The sequence below is a fragment of the Microtus ochrogaster genome, chromosome 16 (genome assembly GCF_000317375.1).
Source record: "Microtus ochrogaster isolate Prairie Vole_2 chromosome 16, MicOch1.0, whole genome shotgun sequence".
Lineage (NCBI taxonomy): Eukaryota > Metazoa > Chordata > Mammalia > Rodentia > Cricetidae > Microtus > Microtus ochrogaster.
The window spans coordinates 62,400,706-62,415,448 of record NC_022018.1 but is presented as its reverse complement, the minus strand read 5'-3'; the positions used below and the strand labels follow the sequence as shown (position 1 = coordinate 62,415,448).

The following is a 14,743-nucleotide window of genomic DNA, read 5'->3' as shown; positions in this document are numbered from 1 at the left end:
CTCAGGAGGGACACACACATACTCACATGCACGCGCGCACACACACACACACACACACACACACACACACACACACACACACAAGCCCTATGCCTTTCAGATCTTTTAAAGTCAGAGGTTATAGGCCAGCTCTGATCTACAGGACTGTAATCATCTAACGTGGATTTTGTGGGACTTCAGAGCAGCAGGAAGGCAGCCAGGTAATGAATGAGCAGCTTCAGGCTCTCCTTCTGCCTTGGTTCACCATGGGCGTTTGCCAAGATAGCCAGCAAGAGTCAGGCAAGCCTGTAAAACAGCTCTGTCCTGAGAGGCTTCCCTTCCTTAGCTTGCTCACCGCATAGGGTGAGTACTGCTGCAGTTGGTGGTGCCTAGTCTACCCCAGGAGCTGAATCTCCTGGAGCAAGCCAATGAATGACATCATCCACTCTCACCGGGTTCCAGCCACCCTCTCCTTGCAGAAATCAGGCTTCATCGTGATGTCTCCCAGCTCACCTTAGTTGTCTTCATGACGCTTGGTTTTCTTGGCATCGTCTGTTCATGACACTGGTCCTGTAACCCTCCTGGAGCAGAGCCTTAGGCAGGAGTGCCTGGTCCTGTCCACCAAGTGTTCCTACTCCTTAGTACACGCCACCTGCCACACACCCTGTGCACCCAGAGGGAGATAGATCCTGGCTGGGTGAGCTGAGCTGTTTAAACAACTGTGGATGAGTTAGCCGGTCATCTGGCAAAAACACTCAGTTAAATAATATTCAGTGAAGGCCAGGCAGTAGCCGCTCATGCCTTTAGTCCTAGCACTCGGGAGGCAGAGGTAGGCGGATCTCTGTCAGTTTGAGGATAACCTGTTCTGCAGAGTGGGCTCCTGGACAGGCTCCAAAGCTACACAGAGAAATCCTGACCCAAAGACTTAAAAATAAATAAATAAATAAAATACGAATGTTAGGCCTAAAATGTCACTGCATCAGAGGCACAGGTAAGCCTTTTAGTTATCATCAGTAGGACGCAGCGTGCATTCTTGCAAAGTTTCAACTCTGCTGCTTGCATGGCCTACTTTATCACTGACGGTTGTGATCTTGCGTTGGCTGGTGCTGATTGTCACATAGGTAAGATTCATAACTGACGGTTATGAGTTAAGCAGTTAAGAGAGCGTACTGTTTTTGCAGATGACCTGAACTCGGTAACCCGCACCCACATTGGGTAACTCGTACCCACCTGTAACTCCAGCTCTAGGGAAATCTAATGTCATCTTCTTGCCTCTGTGGGTACAACACTCAAGTGCATAGCTCATACTCCCATACACACACACAAATATAAATGATTGGGACTATTAAATCTTTTTAAAAAGATAATGAGTATTAATCCCTAGAGCAAAGAAAACAAAAACATGCAACCCCAAAGATAGAATGGGTATTCAGTTGCTTAAAATGCATTTATTTTAACATACACTATAGGGTGGTAACAGGGCCAAGGAATTACATTGTTCTATTTTGAGACTCTCCTTTCTGTTTGTTTGCTTGCTTTTAATAATTTTTCTCCGAGACAGGGTTCCTCTATGTATCCTTGACTGTCCTAGACCTCGCTTTGTAGGGCAGGCTGGCCCCAAACGCACAGAGATCCTCCTGCTTCTGCCTCCCAAGTGCTGGGATTAAAGGCGTGACCAGCACCACCTGGCAAGTATATCCTTTCTGAAACCCCCTATGCAGAGAGTTTAGCTTGAAAGTGCACAGCGATGTCCTTAGCAGTGTGTCGTGTGCTGGGCAGTGGATTTCTTATCTTTGTGAGCGCTTGTGTCGCGGGCTGTAAATGGAGACGTCTGGTCAAATGGTCTTGATTCACATAGAGAGCTCTGCTGTAAAAGCAGTTGTGTGTTGGGAGAGGGAGGGGCTCGGCTTTGTGGCTTGCTTTTATTTTAGCTTTAAAAAATATATTATTAGTATCAATATTATTATTATTGTCCTTTTGATTTGAAGTCACCCTGGTTTTAGTTTTAAAACACAAGGGAGCACAGTGTCCTCAGCAGTGTCTGGTCACAAGGAGGCAAGGGGAGTCCAGGTTTGGGGTATGAGACGTGAGAACACTAAGAGAAATGAAGAGGTTGTGCAGATGTGGGGTTGCCTTGCAGCTTTTCAGGGGTGCTCCGGTGTTTCCGCACAGGCAGATGTCAAATTCAGTTGGCTAGGTGCCTGAAAGCCTGCCCACAGTGAACAAGAGACTGTCTTTGGTTAGGACGAGAGGGCTTGTTTCCGAGTTTCCCTAGAGCTGAGGCTGGAATCAGGACCTTGTAGATGCCAGGCAGGCCCTGAGCCACACCCCCTAGTCCTGCTTTTCTATAATGACTTTGGTAAAGGCCTCAGCCATCCCCCTCTGGCATTCCCCAAACTATCTGCACACTTTGAATACCTTTTATGAACCCTTCGCTGCCCTCTTCCCACAGCCATAAGCTCCTTTAGCCTTACCTCTGAGCTCCATGGTGGCCCTGGCGGCTTCTGGGCCCATGCATTGGGTCCTGCCAGCTCAAGAGTCTGCGCTCGTTTTCCTAATGAGGCCGTTGTTTGCTTTCCAGCCTCCCCCACTGTTTATAAAATACGCCAAGAGAACCAAACACCCCACTGTTCTCAGTACTTACTTACTTTCCCAAACCAAATGTTTATGTCCTTGAATACTAAACTTGAAGAAAAAGGATTCCTCCTCGTGGGAAAGTGACAATCACCGAGTTCTTTCCGAGCTTTCCGAGCGATGGCCAGAGGTCTGTGTCTCAGAAACTCAGAGCTTATCAGTGACTTTGGGAACTATTCAGACCAGCTTCCTTTGCCTTGTGTGTATGCGCACGTGGGAGCAGATCCTCCGTCTTCCCAAGATGCCTCTCAGCAGAGTGTGGTTTACTCTTAGTGTACAGAGTACACAGAAAGGAGATCCAGAGTCAGTGGTTTAAAAATCATCCATTGAGCCTGCGTGCCAGTATGTCTAGCTTTAGACAGACTTGTAGAAGAGGCAGTCGGTGCTGGATAGAGCTCCTCCTTGGCCTCAGTGGAAGGCCCAGCAGCACCTGGGAGCTTCCAGACAGGTTACACCTTCCCAGAGGATTGAGAACCGGAGGCCTGTGTTTTTTGGATGCTGACCAGGTGATCCTGATGTTCCCCTGCTGTGGAGTTCCCCTGGCCCTTCTGACTGGAATCACAGTCTCTCTGCCCACGGGTTGTGTTCTGAGCACCCACAGGCTGCCTTCCTTGTGACTTTTCCATGGAGGAGAAACTTTCCCTTGTTACCTTTGCTAGATTGCTTAGAAGAGTGTAAATTGAGTCATTTATCACAAAATGTGCTGTAGGCATATTGTTGATATAAGTAAAAGAGACCAAAGGTGTTTTGTTCTGGTCCTCAGAGAAAAGAAAGGTATATTGTGTTTCTCCACCCCTTCCTTTCTTAGACCTGTGGTGTCTGGTCAGAATGCATCCAGTAGATTTGGGTATTTGACAAGCATTGGGCTTAGAGAGTATTATTTTTTATTAGACTTGTCATTCCTAAAGCCAGCCTTGCCATTCACTCGAGTTTCATCTCCAGTTTGTTCCCGGTTACTGAACCTGTCTTTTAGGGAATGGTTTGGAGATGAGTTCTGTTCTGATCGATACCTATCCATGTTTGTCAGTTGGTGGACGAGTGAGTCGAGAATTAAATTATACCCGGCAGAAGATAGGAGAAGAGGCTATGTTTAATCCTCAACTCATGATACAGACTCCAAAAGAAGAAGGCGCTAACGTCCTGACCACGGAAGCTCTCCTTCAGCACCTGGACTCGGCTCTGCAGGCCAGCCGTGTGCATGTCTACATGTATAACAGGTAAGGCCAGCTGTGCTGTGTGCACCGGCCAGCAGGCAGGCCTCTTGCTTCCAGAAATAACTTCGCCTTTGGATTATTAAGTTGATCTCAACAGTTTTCTGATAACATTAGAACCCAGGGTTTCATAGTTGTTACACAGTGCTACCATTGATCACTTCCCCCTGTTGGTTTGTTTTTAGAGGTTGTTAGCAAAATACTACACATTGAATCTTCCTTATCCAAAGTGCTTGGGACCCAGAAGTATCTCAAACATTTAAAATAAATTTATTTTGGACTATTTCTATGTAGGTAATAAGATTTATTTGGGGGCAAGATCCAAGACTGAAGACAGAACTGATTTATGTTCTAATATACCTTATATAATATTTTAGTACTTATTTTTGTGCAAAAAAAATGGAGTATCATTGTATGGAATTTTCTATTTGTGGCATGATGCTTTTGTCCAAAAGTTCAGATTCTAGAGCTTTCCAGATGTGAATGTTTGAGATTAGGTATGTGGTCAACCATATCATCTGCATGTTTGCCTGCATGTGTGTCAGTGTACCTCATGTGTGCAGGTGTGCAGTCTGAAGCTGGAGTTAGAGAGTAAGCGCTGCCATGTAGGTGCTGGGAATCAAACCTGGTCACCTGCAAGAGCAGCAAGTGCACTTTACCTCTGAGCCATCTCTTCTGCAATGTATTTCGACTAAGTATCTTGGCATGGTTCACAGATGGATGCGGTTCTCTTGTGGGGCTTACACGCTGATCTTTATCCCACTGCTTAAGATATTTTTTCCCCAGATTGAATATTTTGTTCACTTGGTAAACTATCTCCATTACTGAACCTTTCTTTGGATAGTGTAATCTCAGCCAGCAGTGTAAAGGGCAGAGGGAGGGAGGAGAGGGAGGAGGAAGTCTTACTTTGCATGTACAGGTGACATTAGTTGCAAAGCAAATGGATGGGTGGGTGTTGAGTTTCCCTGGGAATTCTCTGTTATGTCCGAGTGAGGTAGATTTATACATACACCTTTTAAGGGAGTTTTGGAACAGAATTAACATCTATTTCCCCTGGGACCACAAGGGGTGCAGGGACCACGAGGGGTGCACCCACCCACTGAGACAGTGGAGCTGATCTATTGGGAGATCACCAAGGCCAGCTGGACTGTGACTGAAAAAGCATGGGATAAAACCGGACTCTCTGAACATGGCGAACAATGAGGGTTGCTGAGAAGCCAAGGACAATGGCATGGGGTTTTGATCCTACTTCATGTTCTGGCTTTGTGGGAGCCTAGCCAGTTTGGATGTTCACCTTCCAAGATATGGATGGAGGTGGGAGGACCTAGGACTTACCACAGGGCAGGGAACCCTGACTGCTCTTTGGACTGGAGAGGGAGGAGGAGAGGAGTGGGGGGAGGGGGAGAAGGGTGGGAGGAGGGGGAGGGAAATGGGAGGCTGGGAGGAGGCTGAAACTTGTGTTTTTTCCTTTTCTCAATAAAAAGAAAAAAGAAAAAAATATGTTTCCCTCTGTATCTATAGTGACTTGTCTATGCAGTCAGTCCCTTCAGGGTAGGAACCACACGCATGGCCCCTGGTGGAGCAGGAGAGGTCAGGTGAGCTTTGGAAGGTGTGGACAGATCTTAGCAACCTGCTGTCCTCCCACCCCTGGTGTGCACTGTGGAGAAGGCAGCTGCCTGGCCTAGATGGCAGGAAGTTGCAGTCAGGCCCTATAAAGCTCTTGGCATGCCCACTCTGAGGCATGTGCCATTCACATGCTTGAGGACAAGATTAAAGGTTCCCTACTGTGAGGTGACAATCCTTCTCAAAGACGCTAAGATGAACCCTTGCATAGTCGATGTATGTATATTTTAGATGGGAAAAAAAAACTTAAAATGAGATGAAATGGAGCATTTGTGCAAGATCCTAAGGTTATTAAATGATGAGTCCAGGTTTCAAACCCCTTCTTCTGGATCCACACCCAGTGAATGATCAACAGTGTCTTCCTCAAGCAAACACAGAGAACTGGCTCATCAGATGGCATTGAAAACCTACTTGTAATGTTGGATAGTCTATGCTGGCACTGCACAGAGTTAATGAGGTGTGTGTGAGTGTGTGTGTGTGTGTGTGTGTGTGTGAGAGAGAGAGAGAGAGAGAGAGAGAGAGAGAGAGAGAGAGAGCGAGCGCGCGAGCGTATGAGTGTGTGGAGAGAAAGAGAGACCTACATGATCAGCAGGTCGATAAGAGAAAGGAAGGAGAGATGGTGAATGAACTAGAAATACAATCAGAGGTTGGCACAGACAAAGCCAGGCATGGGCAGTGCCCACCTTACATACCCCAGGTATGGAATAACAGCCAGGACTCTACATGAAGAGCCATTTTCACCAGCATTAGGCAAAGAAAACTTACTAGCAAGAAGGTAGACTTTCTAAAGGGCACTGAGCGAAAGATGGGAAAATTCTAGAAAGAAGCGTAGGGAAGAGGGCACCAATGGGTGAAGACAGGCCTCCTAAGAAGACCAATAAAATAGAGCAGTTTGGGGTATGTGTGTGTTAGTTTTTATTTTCATTCCTTTGGTTTCCCATCTCTTCTCTTTCCAAATATCCTTTTATTTTTGATTAACACTTATTTCCCTAAACACATTAAAAAGCTGTGGGTTTAAGGTCATGTCTACCAGACTGGGAATGCATGCAGTCTACCTGGTAGAGGTTGCTTATAACATTTGTGCTTAAGAGGAGGAATGTTTCAGACTTGACCTACAAATAACATCTGCTAGTTTAAAAAAGAAAAAAAAAAAGATAAATAAAAGCCAGCAATGGTTTCCCACCTGACGATATCCCAACACTTGGTACACTATCTCAAGCTCCACTTATTTTGAATTTGTGATAATGTCACTGGATCGCTGCAGGTTGTTTAATGTATGTGGAAAAGCAGATTAATGGTGTAAACAAGATTATTGGTAGAACACTTAAGGAAACAAGACTTTTCAAGTACTTGGGTAGCGTTCATTTACATAAACACCCCACATGTTAATTACGATCCAGTGTTATCTATTCATTAAAACGAGCTTGCCAGCTTTCTGCTTGGCAAAAGCACTGCTGGTTTTGACAGATGCTTCAACGTGATCGAAATTACAGCCTTTTGATAAGTCCTGTTGCTCCAGTTCTTAGCTCGTTTCGTTGCGGTAAGAAGTGTTCTGTTTTACTTTTCTCTGCTTTTCATCCCAATAGGCAGTGGAAGTTGGAACATTTGTGCTACAAATCAGGGGAACTTATCACGGAGACAGGTTACATGGATCAGGTACATGCTTTTCTTGTTTGCAAAGAGGGAAAAACCGTTCACAGTTTCTGGAAACAACCCCAGCATCGAGTGTTAGCCTAATGCACTCCTTGTTTTTGCTTTGACAGATAATAGAATACCTTTACCCTTGCTTGATCATCACACCTCTGGACTGCTTCTGGGAAGGGGCGAAGTTGCAGTCAGGGACAGCGTACCTCCTGTAAGTGTGGCCTCAGGGTCGAATTGCTTGGCTCTGTCACAGTTTCCGGTGTGCCTTATCATTGTTTATTCTGTTTCAGTTTTGGACGAGGAATAAAAACATTGAAATTCCAAGCGCATTTTTTTTCTTTAGTGAATGGTTTTGGGGGGGAGGGGACTGCAGCAGAATGTTTTTTTTTTCTCTTTTCAAAAACAGTTCTGTAGGCATCATTAAATTTCATTCACTTTTACCAACCTATTTATATGCAAATAAAATGCAAATTGCCGAGCAGCCCGTGCAATTTTTTAAAAACTCTTTATAAAATGCTTGCGGTTACGCAGACCAGCACTCAAACCTTTAAGAAGAGAATTTATTGCTGGGTACATATCACAAAGAAATACTTGAAGCTATAAGATTCAAGATCTTCCAGCAAAGTCATATATTAACCCTTCTTGGGATTGCAGTAATGATGTTTAAGGGGGATATACGCCCTCTGTTAAGGCCATGACAAGGGATGCTTCATAGCCCCGGCAGTTGGGAGTCACACACACCACATCATTTAAAGACTGATGGTTACTCAGTGTAGACATTTTTCAGCTAATTACGCAAGAGTTAGTGCTTGGGTTATTGTTTCCGTCCTGGCCGGCACGTATCTGCAAAAGCAATTTGCAGTGGCCATCCCCTGACCTTCAGTGTACAGTTTTAGATGGGAAATAAGGGGTTTTGTGTTTTCTGGTTGGGAGAGTCTGAATAATGACTTCAGCCTGGTTAAGCAGCTACAGTGCGGTTTGAACCACATAGCAGGCAGCCAAAAGCCTTTCTGGTCTGTCACCAGTGCAGTTTCCAAAGTGAGTGTGGGGGAAGTGGCTGTGATGGTGGTGATGGCAGGAGCCCATGGGGGGCTTGCCCACCCCACTGCCAGCCTGCCAGAGAGGGCACATAAGAATGAATTGTTGACGGTTACAGGTCAGATACTTGATTGGTGACATTTAGAAAGCGTCTTTTAAAACTAGGAGGCACTGATGTTGTATTGTGATTCCCTCGTTAGGTTTTTAATTTTGGATCTTGGTGTCCTGCTTAGAAGTACCTACCTCCACTCCTCATTGGCTAACTTTTTAAACATATTAAATACAACGTTAGGGGATTAAAAGTCTCTGATATCTGTGTTAATTTGCAAGCTCCCTGCTTGTGCTCTTTAGTCATGAATTCTTTTCCTGACTTGTTCATAAATAGCTTTATTGGGGAGGAACACTCTATTTTTCCCTTTTTACCCAAGTCCCAGAATTTTGCTTTGCACAGATGGAGCCACAGTGCCCTCCTGCCTGTCTGAAGCCAGTTGGTTTTCCATGGCCTCACCTCTTAATTTCTTTCGCAGAGGTAAGCCCCCTTTGCGGTGGACAAACTTTGACCCCTTGGAATTCCTAGAAGAGTTAAAGAAAATAAACTACCAAGTGGACAGCTGGGAGGAAATGCTGAATAAAGCCGAAGTTGGCCATGGGTACATGGATCGGCCCTGCCTCAACCCGGCTGACCCAGATTGCCCCGCCACAGCCCCCAACAAAAATTCAACCAAAGTGAGTTTCCAGAGAGTGTTGGGGGGGGGGGGAAGCCTTTTCTATTTCATTCTCTTCCTCTATTACTTTCATTTGCCATGAGTTTTGTTCTTTTTTTAATTTGGTGTATGGCACTAAAGTTGTTTACAGAGCTAAGTTTTGCTGTAAGATTTAGCATAACCCTCATTAGTCTCGTTATTAATGTTTTCTCTGAAACAAACAAGCCCTTAACGCACTGGATTTTAACGAGGCATGTGACCTGCCTACTAATTCCCGTAATTATGTGGCTGTCTTTTCATTACAGCCTCTTGATGTGGCCCTTGTTTTGAATGGTGGATGTCAAGGTTTATCCAGGAAGTATATGCATTGGCAGGAGGAGTTGATCGTGGGTGGTACAGTCAAGAACGGCACTGGAAAACTGGTCAGGTAATCCAACACCGTACCCCACACCATCCCGTATTTATTAGTGGACTCATGTTAGTCCTAGCTAGCTGTCCAGGGTCAGTGAATCTGGGGGAGCATGAGCACATCAGGCCAGTTTGCAAAAGTTTTCTAGAATGGATTTGTGGTTTCCACTGGAGCTGTAGTCGTTGGTTTCAGGGTTTTGAAACGTCTGGCCTTTATGTAGACTCGTGGGGCAAGAAAATCCATTCATAGCGTGGGGTTGAGTGGTGGGAGCTTCAAGAGTCAAAGCCCAGGAACTACAGCCCATATGAGAGTTAGCCTTTGTGCAGCCGGGGACTCCAGTCAGTCAAGTGTCAGGTGTTCCGTCTGAGGTTTCTCCCTTGGGACCCTGTCTCCGGGATTTCTGCACAGAGAGAGTGCGTGGCTGAACCCAGTGTATCTGGTCAAGCTATCTACTCCCCTCTCCTTCCTGTTTCATGGAATAGGAACTGAGAAAGGAAATTGCCTATTAATTTAATTTTGGGGGTCTATCTGTAAAAGGTTTGTAAGGTTACACCTTTAATATGGTACATCAATCTATTAAATACAATAACCATCCTGGTCTTGTTTGAATGGAAACATGTGCGCACAGAGGACGGATGATGTCTGGGGGAGAGTTGGGGGCGCTCACGCGGGACCTCACGTCGCACACACTGCTTGCTGGCGGTGCTGACCTGCCTTCTGTCCATTTACCCTGACACAGCGCTCACGCCCTGCAGACCATGTTCCAGTTAATGACCCCCAAGCAAATGTACGAGCACTTCAGAGGCTACGAGTATGTCTCTCATATCAACTGGAATGAGGATAGGGCGGCAGCCATCCTGGAGGCGTGGCAGAGGACTTACGTGGAGGTGAGCCCCTGCCTTGATGTCAGGGACAGCTTGTAACTTAGTCCAGTCTTCAACTCCTCATTGGAAACATTGTTTCCCCTTAGGTTTAGTGGGGTTTTCTTTGTTATTGAGTCAGCCAGTACTCACAATATTGTGCCGCCCAGGCAGTCTCAAACCTTACCCTCCTGCCTCAGTCTCCTGATTGTTGGGGTTACACCACCTCCCTCAGATTAATTTTCAAGACATTTTAATTCTGAGTACTGCATGAGATACAAGCTTTTCTTTATCCAGCTGTGTTAAGACTTAGGAGTAGTGTCTGAAGAGACACTCTTTCTTAGCAGGGATGTCCTAAAACATGCCTAGTAACTGTTGTGAACTCCAGAGTCCAGGCATAGCAATATGAAAAAAAAAAAAAAAAAAAACTGGGTGAGCAAGAAAAGGTGTCTGGAAAACATTAGCAAGACAGAATCTATTCACAGCTGCAGGCCCCTTGGTCAGGTCATGTGACAGGAGACTGGCCTTTGTTTCCCAAGCAGTGACCTCTATGGAGCTGCCTGTGACCTTTTGAAAGTGGCCAGCAAATGAAGTGGGGGGAGGTGGAATTTATAAGAATGAGTCGTTTTGGATTAAGAAGGAGCAGTCTCTGGCTATGGAGGGTGAGAGAACCTTAGAGTTACAAAGTAAACACACTTTGGGTTTTTTAGAGTTACAAAGTAACACATTTTAGGTGTCTTAGAGTTACAAAGTAACACACTTTGGGTGTCTTTCTGGTCTCTGCTCTCCCTTGATCCCTGTAGCCCACTGTAGAGGGAGGTTCCCTCCTCCTCTGACCACCTGAGGTCACATGGGACCTTGTGAAGCATCAGCAAAGAGTATAGGGTGCACGGTGGTGTTCCCCCAAGGTCTGTGCTGGTGAAGCATGTTGATGCTTTAGTTCCTTTCGGGAATTTAGCCCCTTGTTTTGTGACCTCAGGTGGTTCATCAAAGCGTTGCCCCAAACTCCACGCAGAAGGTGCTTTCCTTCACCACCACTACGCTGGACGACATCCTAAAATCCTTCTCTGACGTCAGTGTCATCCGTGTGGCCAGTGGCTACCTACTGATGGTAATTCTGGGCTCCCCCAGGGTGGGGTGGTCAACTTGGTTTGAGCTTGTTTGTTTTGGAATTTTAGCTCTTTACTTTTCTGTGACGGCACCTGCTTTTTAGCTGCTGCCCCTAACGTACAAGTACACCCCCAAGGACACCCAAGACAGGGACAGCTCAGCCTTGTTGTGTGATGTTTGTAGTGTAAGATTTATTTGTTGGAGTTAATAGGTTCTACCTTTGGATGTGGGGCAATGGGAGGGGGAAAACATTAGAATCCCCACACATTCTAATGTTTGGCTCTTGTTTTGTGTCTTTCCCCCACCTTCTCTCTCCATTCCCCTCTGCCCCCCTCCCCTGTCATTCTGCTTGCAGCTTGCCTATGCCTGTTTAACCATGCTGCGCTGGGACTGCTCCAAGTCCCAGGGTGCCGTGGGGCTGGCTGGCGTCCTGTTGGTTGCACTGTCAGTGGCTGCAGGATTGGGCCTCTGTTCCTTGATCGGGATTTCCTTTAACGCTGCAACAACTCAGGTACTGCAGGGACCGTTCATCGCTGCCCTCTGGCCAACACTTTGCCCAGCGTGCCGGCCCCCTGTGTGTCTATCTCACCTAAAGAATCTGCAAAGCCTTTTCCATGAGGATGCCATTTATCTCAGGAGGGCTGGCTCCCACTGGGCCAGTCTGTTCGGTGGGCTAAAAATGGTTCAGTAGGTAAAGGTGCCTACTATGCAAATTTGGCCATCTGAGTTCCATCTCTAGAGCCCATATAAAAGGTGGAAAGAGAGAACAGGCTACAGAATTGTCTTCTGACCTTTGTACAGTGGGCTGTGTGGTGCACGCACGCGCACACACACCATGTGCATATATACAGATACACATTCGTACTTTTTTTTTTTTAGTTCAGAGATGCTCTTGGTAGGTAGAGACATTCACTTAGAATAGCGTATATAATTTACTGGTTCCTAAACTCCAGTAAGCATTAGAATCACACTGAGAACACAAAGATGGCTGGACCCGGTCTATATGGAGGAACTGTCTTATATTTTCAGTTTTTCGCACTGATGCTGGACTGGGGATCACTAGGAACCACAGCTTTAGATACGAGTTAGCTGGCTTTTCATTTTTACTTCTAAGTTAAGTTATTGTACCTAGACCTTAGAAAGAAGCTTGTGAGAACATCTCTGAGTCATAACTGAAAGGTTTTAGGGATGCAGACTTCCGGATAAGTATGTTGTCCACCAAACTGGCCTGAGCGCCCCTTTGGCACCTGTGGGGCACTGGCAGCCATGTTTCCCTGTGAAGTCTTCCCTGGCTAATGCTGTGGTTGCCTGTGTTTGCTGTAGGTTTTGCCATTTCTTGCTCTTGGTGTCGGTGTGGACGACGTCTTCCTCTTGGCACACGCCTTCAGTGAAACAGGACAAAATAAAAGGATCCCGTTTGAGGTAACAGTCGGAGGACAGGAGGATGTCTGGGGGGACTCTCAGAGCCCACTCTCTTCCTTGGCATTTGTCCTGTAGTTTTTCTGCTGTCTGGTCAGTCTCAAGTCAAATGACACGTCACTCTGACAAACGCCAGGAGCCCCATTTAGGGTGCCCATGGAAATGTGGGGGTCTTAGCATTGTGCCGCATGCTCCTGTGCCATCTCTTCTCAAAGCCCAAGGTTGTTTCTGTGGTTTCCTTTGGCTACGGGTTTGCATTAAGTCCTCATTGTCTTCGACTTTCCCATTCGGGTGATGGTAACTTTGAGGAACACGTGACGTTGAGGGAGACATCAGCAGAACCTGGTGCTGGAGGTTCCTCAGACCCAGAACAGCCAGTCCTAGAAAGCGCCACCACGTCCTCTAAGGGGGAGGGGGGGGCGCTAGTTCAGAGGCAGCCCTCAGTACTGTGGTTTGTCTTCCTCAGGACAGGACCGGGGAGTGCCTGAAGCGCACAGGAGCCAGCGTGGCCCTCACCTCCATCAGCAACGTCACCGCCTTCTTCATGGCTGCCCTAATCCCTATTCCTGCACTGCGAGCATTCTCCCTCCAGGTGAGTTTACAGTGGGCAGGTCCCTGTGGCTTGTCTGGTTAGTGCAGATCAAGTGCATGCCAACAGCATTTGGGCCATGGTGCTGCTGGGTAGGTGCTTCAAGGCATGACCTGGTACTCCTCCCAGGTCAAGTGCTGGGGCTCTTTGCTTTCCTGCACCTTGTCATCCAGGAGCTGTTCACTTGTGGAGTTGTGCTGTGTAGGCCAGCAGCAGGCCCAGGGATGTTCCCCAAAGTCCTCCTTGGCTGACTCTTCTTTCTAGACTACCCCCTTCCAGTCACCTCCTATCTCCCCTCCCTCAGCAGCCCCACCTCAAGGCTGTAAAAGACTCCACTGGAGTATGCAGCTAGGGTTGCTGGCAGGCAGTGACCGTCACACTATCTTGAGAATGTGTTGGCCACTTGGCTATGTTCTGCAAGGGTTATCTCTTGGGGATCCTTGTGTCCTGCCGCCTTTTCCTTGTTGGCCTCTGCATTTCTGTCCTGTCCTCTGTGGTTCCTTGTTTCCTTCTCCGGCTGCTTAAGCAAGCTTAGATTGCCTGCTGCTCACTGTGTGTGTAAAACCTGTGTTGCAGGCCTCGTTACTCTGACAGCTTCCTCCCAGCCAGGCCCTCCCATACCCAGGCTGTCAGCCTGAAGAGTCTATTTATTCCCTGGGCTAGACCTAGTAGTCATAGTTCATAGAAAGTCTGAAGCAACCAGAGCAGCAGGTTTTTGGGTAGTTCATGACATGGTAGAAGTTTCTTGAATTAATTTCAAGTTTTGAAGCTTCGGCTGAAGGGAGCATTTGTCTCTCTTCTTCTTAGACTAGGCTGTCTTAAGGAAACTTATGAGGTGGCCAGCTGCCTGGAGGAAGCCTCTTTGATGTCCTTGTGTGAAACTGTTGTCAAGTTTGCACTCTTTCATGAGCGCTCTGCTCATCACCAGGTGCTGGTCATGGGAAGAGAAGGTGACAGATGATACATTGTGTCCCTATGTATACTCTTTAAATACACATTTGTCACTTAAGTAGAAACGGTCCCCTGGGTGTTTGAGCTTCATCTCCCTACCAGTAGAGACCCTGCTGGGGGTGAGGTGCAAGGCCTCCCTAACAGTTAGTCTAAGATCCGAGACTGAGAGAAGAGCTTGTTCTCTGTCAGTCACAAGCACCAACTCCCGAGGGAAAAAAAAAAAGATACCACGAAGAGGCCTGGCGTTATAAACGTCTATGGGAATAAAGGTAACAGTGGTTCATAAGTAAAGTCGAATCTGAAACTGGACAGAGCTGCAAAGAAATGGAAATAACCAAGGATTCGTAATGGGAAAGATAAGGGAAGAAATGCATGGCCTTGGTACCTCGGTTTCAGGAAGCAGTTGGCACAGGCATGCATCTGCTACACGCTCTTCTTGTGTCCGCTCTCGATCGTGTGCGGCTGATTCTGGAATAGAGCTGCTTCTGGAGTCTGCAGTACGAAGCCTTCTGCTCTTGCTCTCTCTCCCACTCCCTGTCCCCTCGCTGTCCGCCTCGCTCTGCTCTCTGCTC

At 46.8% G+C, this 14,743-nt stretch overlaps 1 protein-coding gene across 2 annotated transcripts in view; it reads left to right on the top strand.

Annotated features, from left to right (window-relative positions):
* Positions 1 to 14,743, top strand: part of Ptch1 (patched 1) — a 66,082-nt gene that overhangs the window by 22,854 nt on the left and 28,485 nt on the right. For both annotated transcript variants that reach the window (XM_005355325.3, XM_013349170.2), the window contains exons 3-12: positions 3,641 to 3,830; positions 7,034 to 7,103; positions 7,211 to 7,302; positions 8,657 to 8,855; positions 9,139 to 9,260; positions 9,982 to 10,129; positions 11,082 to 11,213; positions 11,568 to 11,723; positions 12,536 to 12,634; positions 13,098 to 13,223. In XM_005355325.3, the coding sequence (XP_005355382.1) occupies positions 3,641 to 3,830; positions 7,034 to 7,103; positions 7,211 to 7,302; positions 8,657 to 8,855; positions 9,139 to 9,260; positions 9,982 to 10,129; positions 11,082 to 11,213; positions 11,568 to 11,723; positions 12,536 to 12,634; positions 13,098 to 13,223 (1,334 nt within the window). The remainder of the gene's footprint in view (positions 1 to 3,640; positions 3,831 to 7,033; positions 7,104 to 7,210; positions 7,303 to 8,656; positions 8,856 to 9,138; positions 9,261 to 9,981; positions 10,130 to 11,081; positions 11,214 to 11,567; positions 11,724 to 12,535; positions 12,635 to 13,097; positions 13,224 to 14,743) is intronic.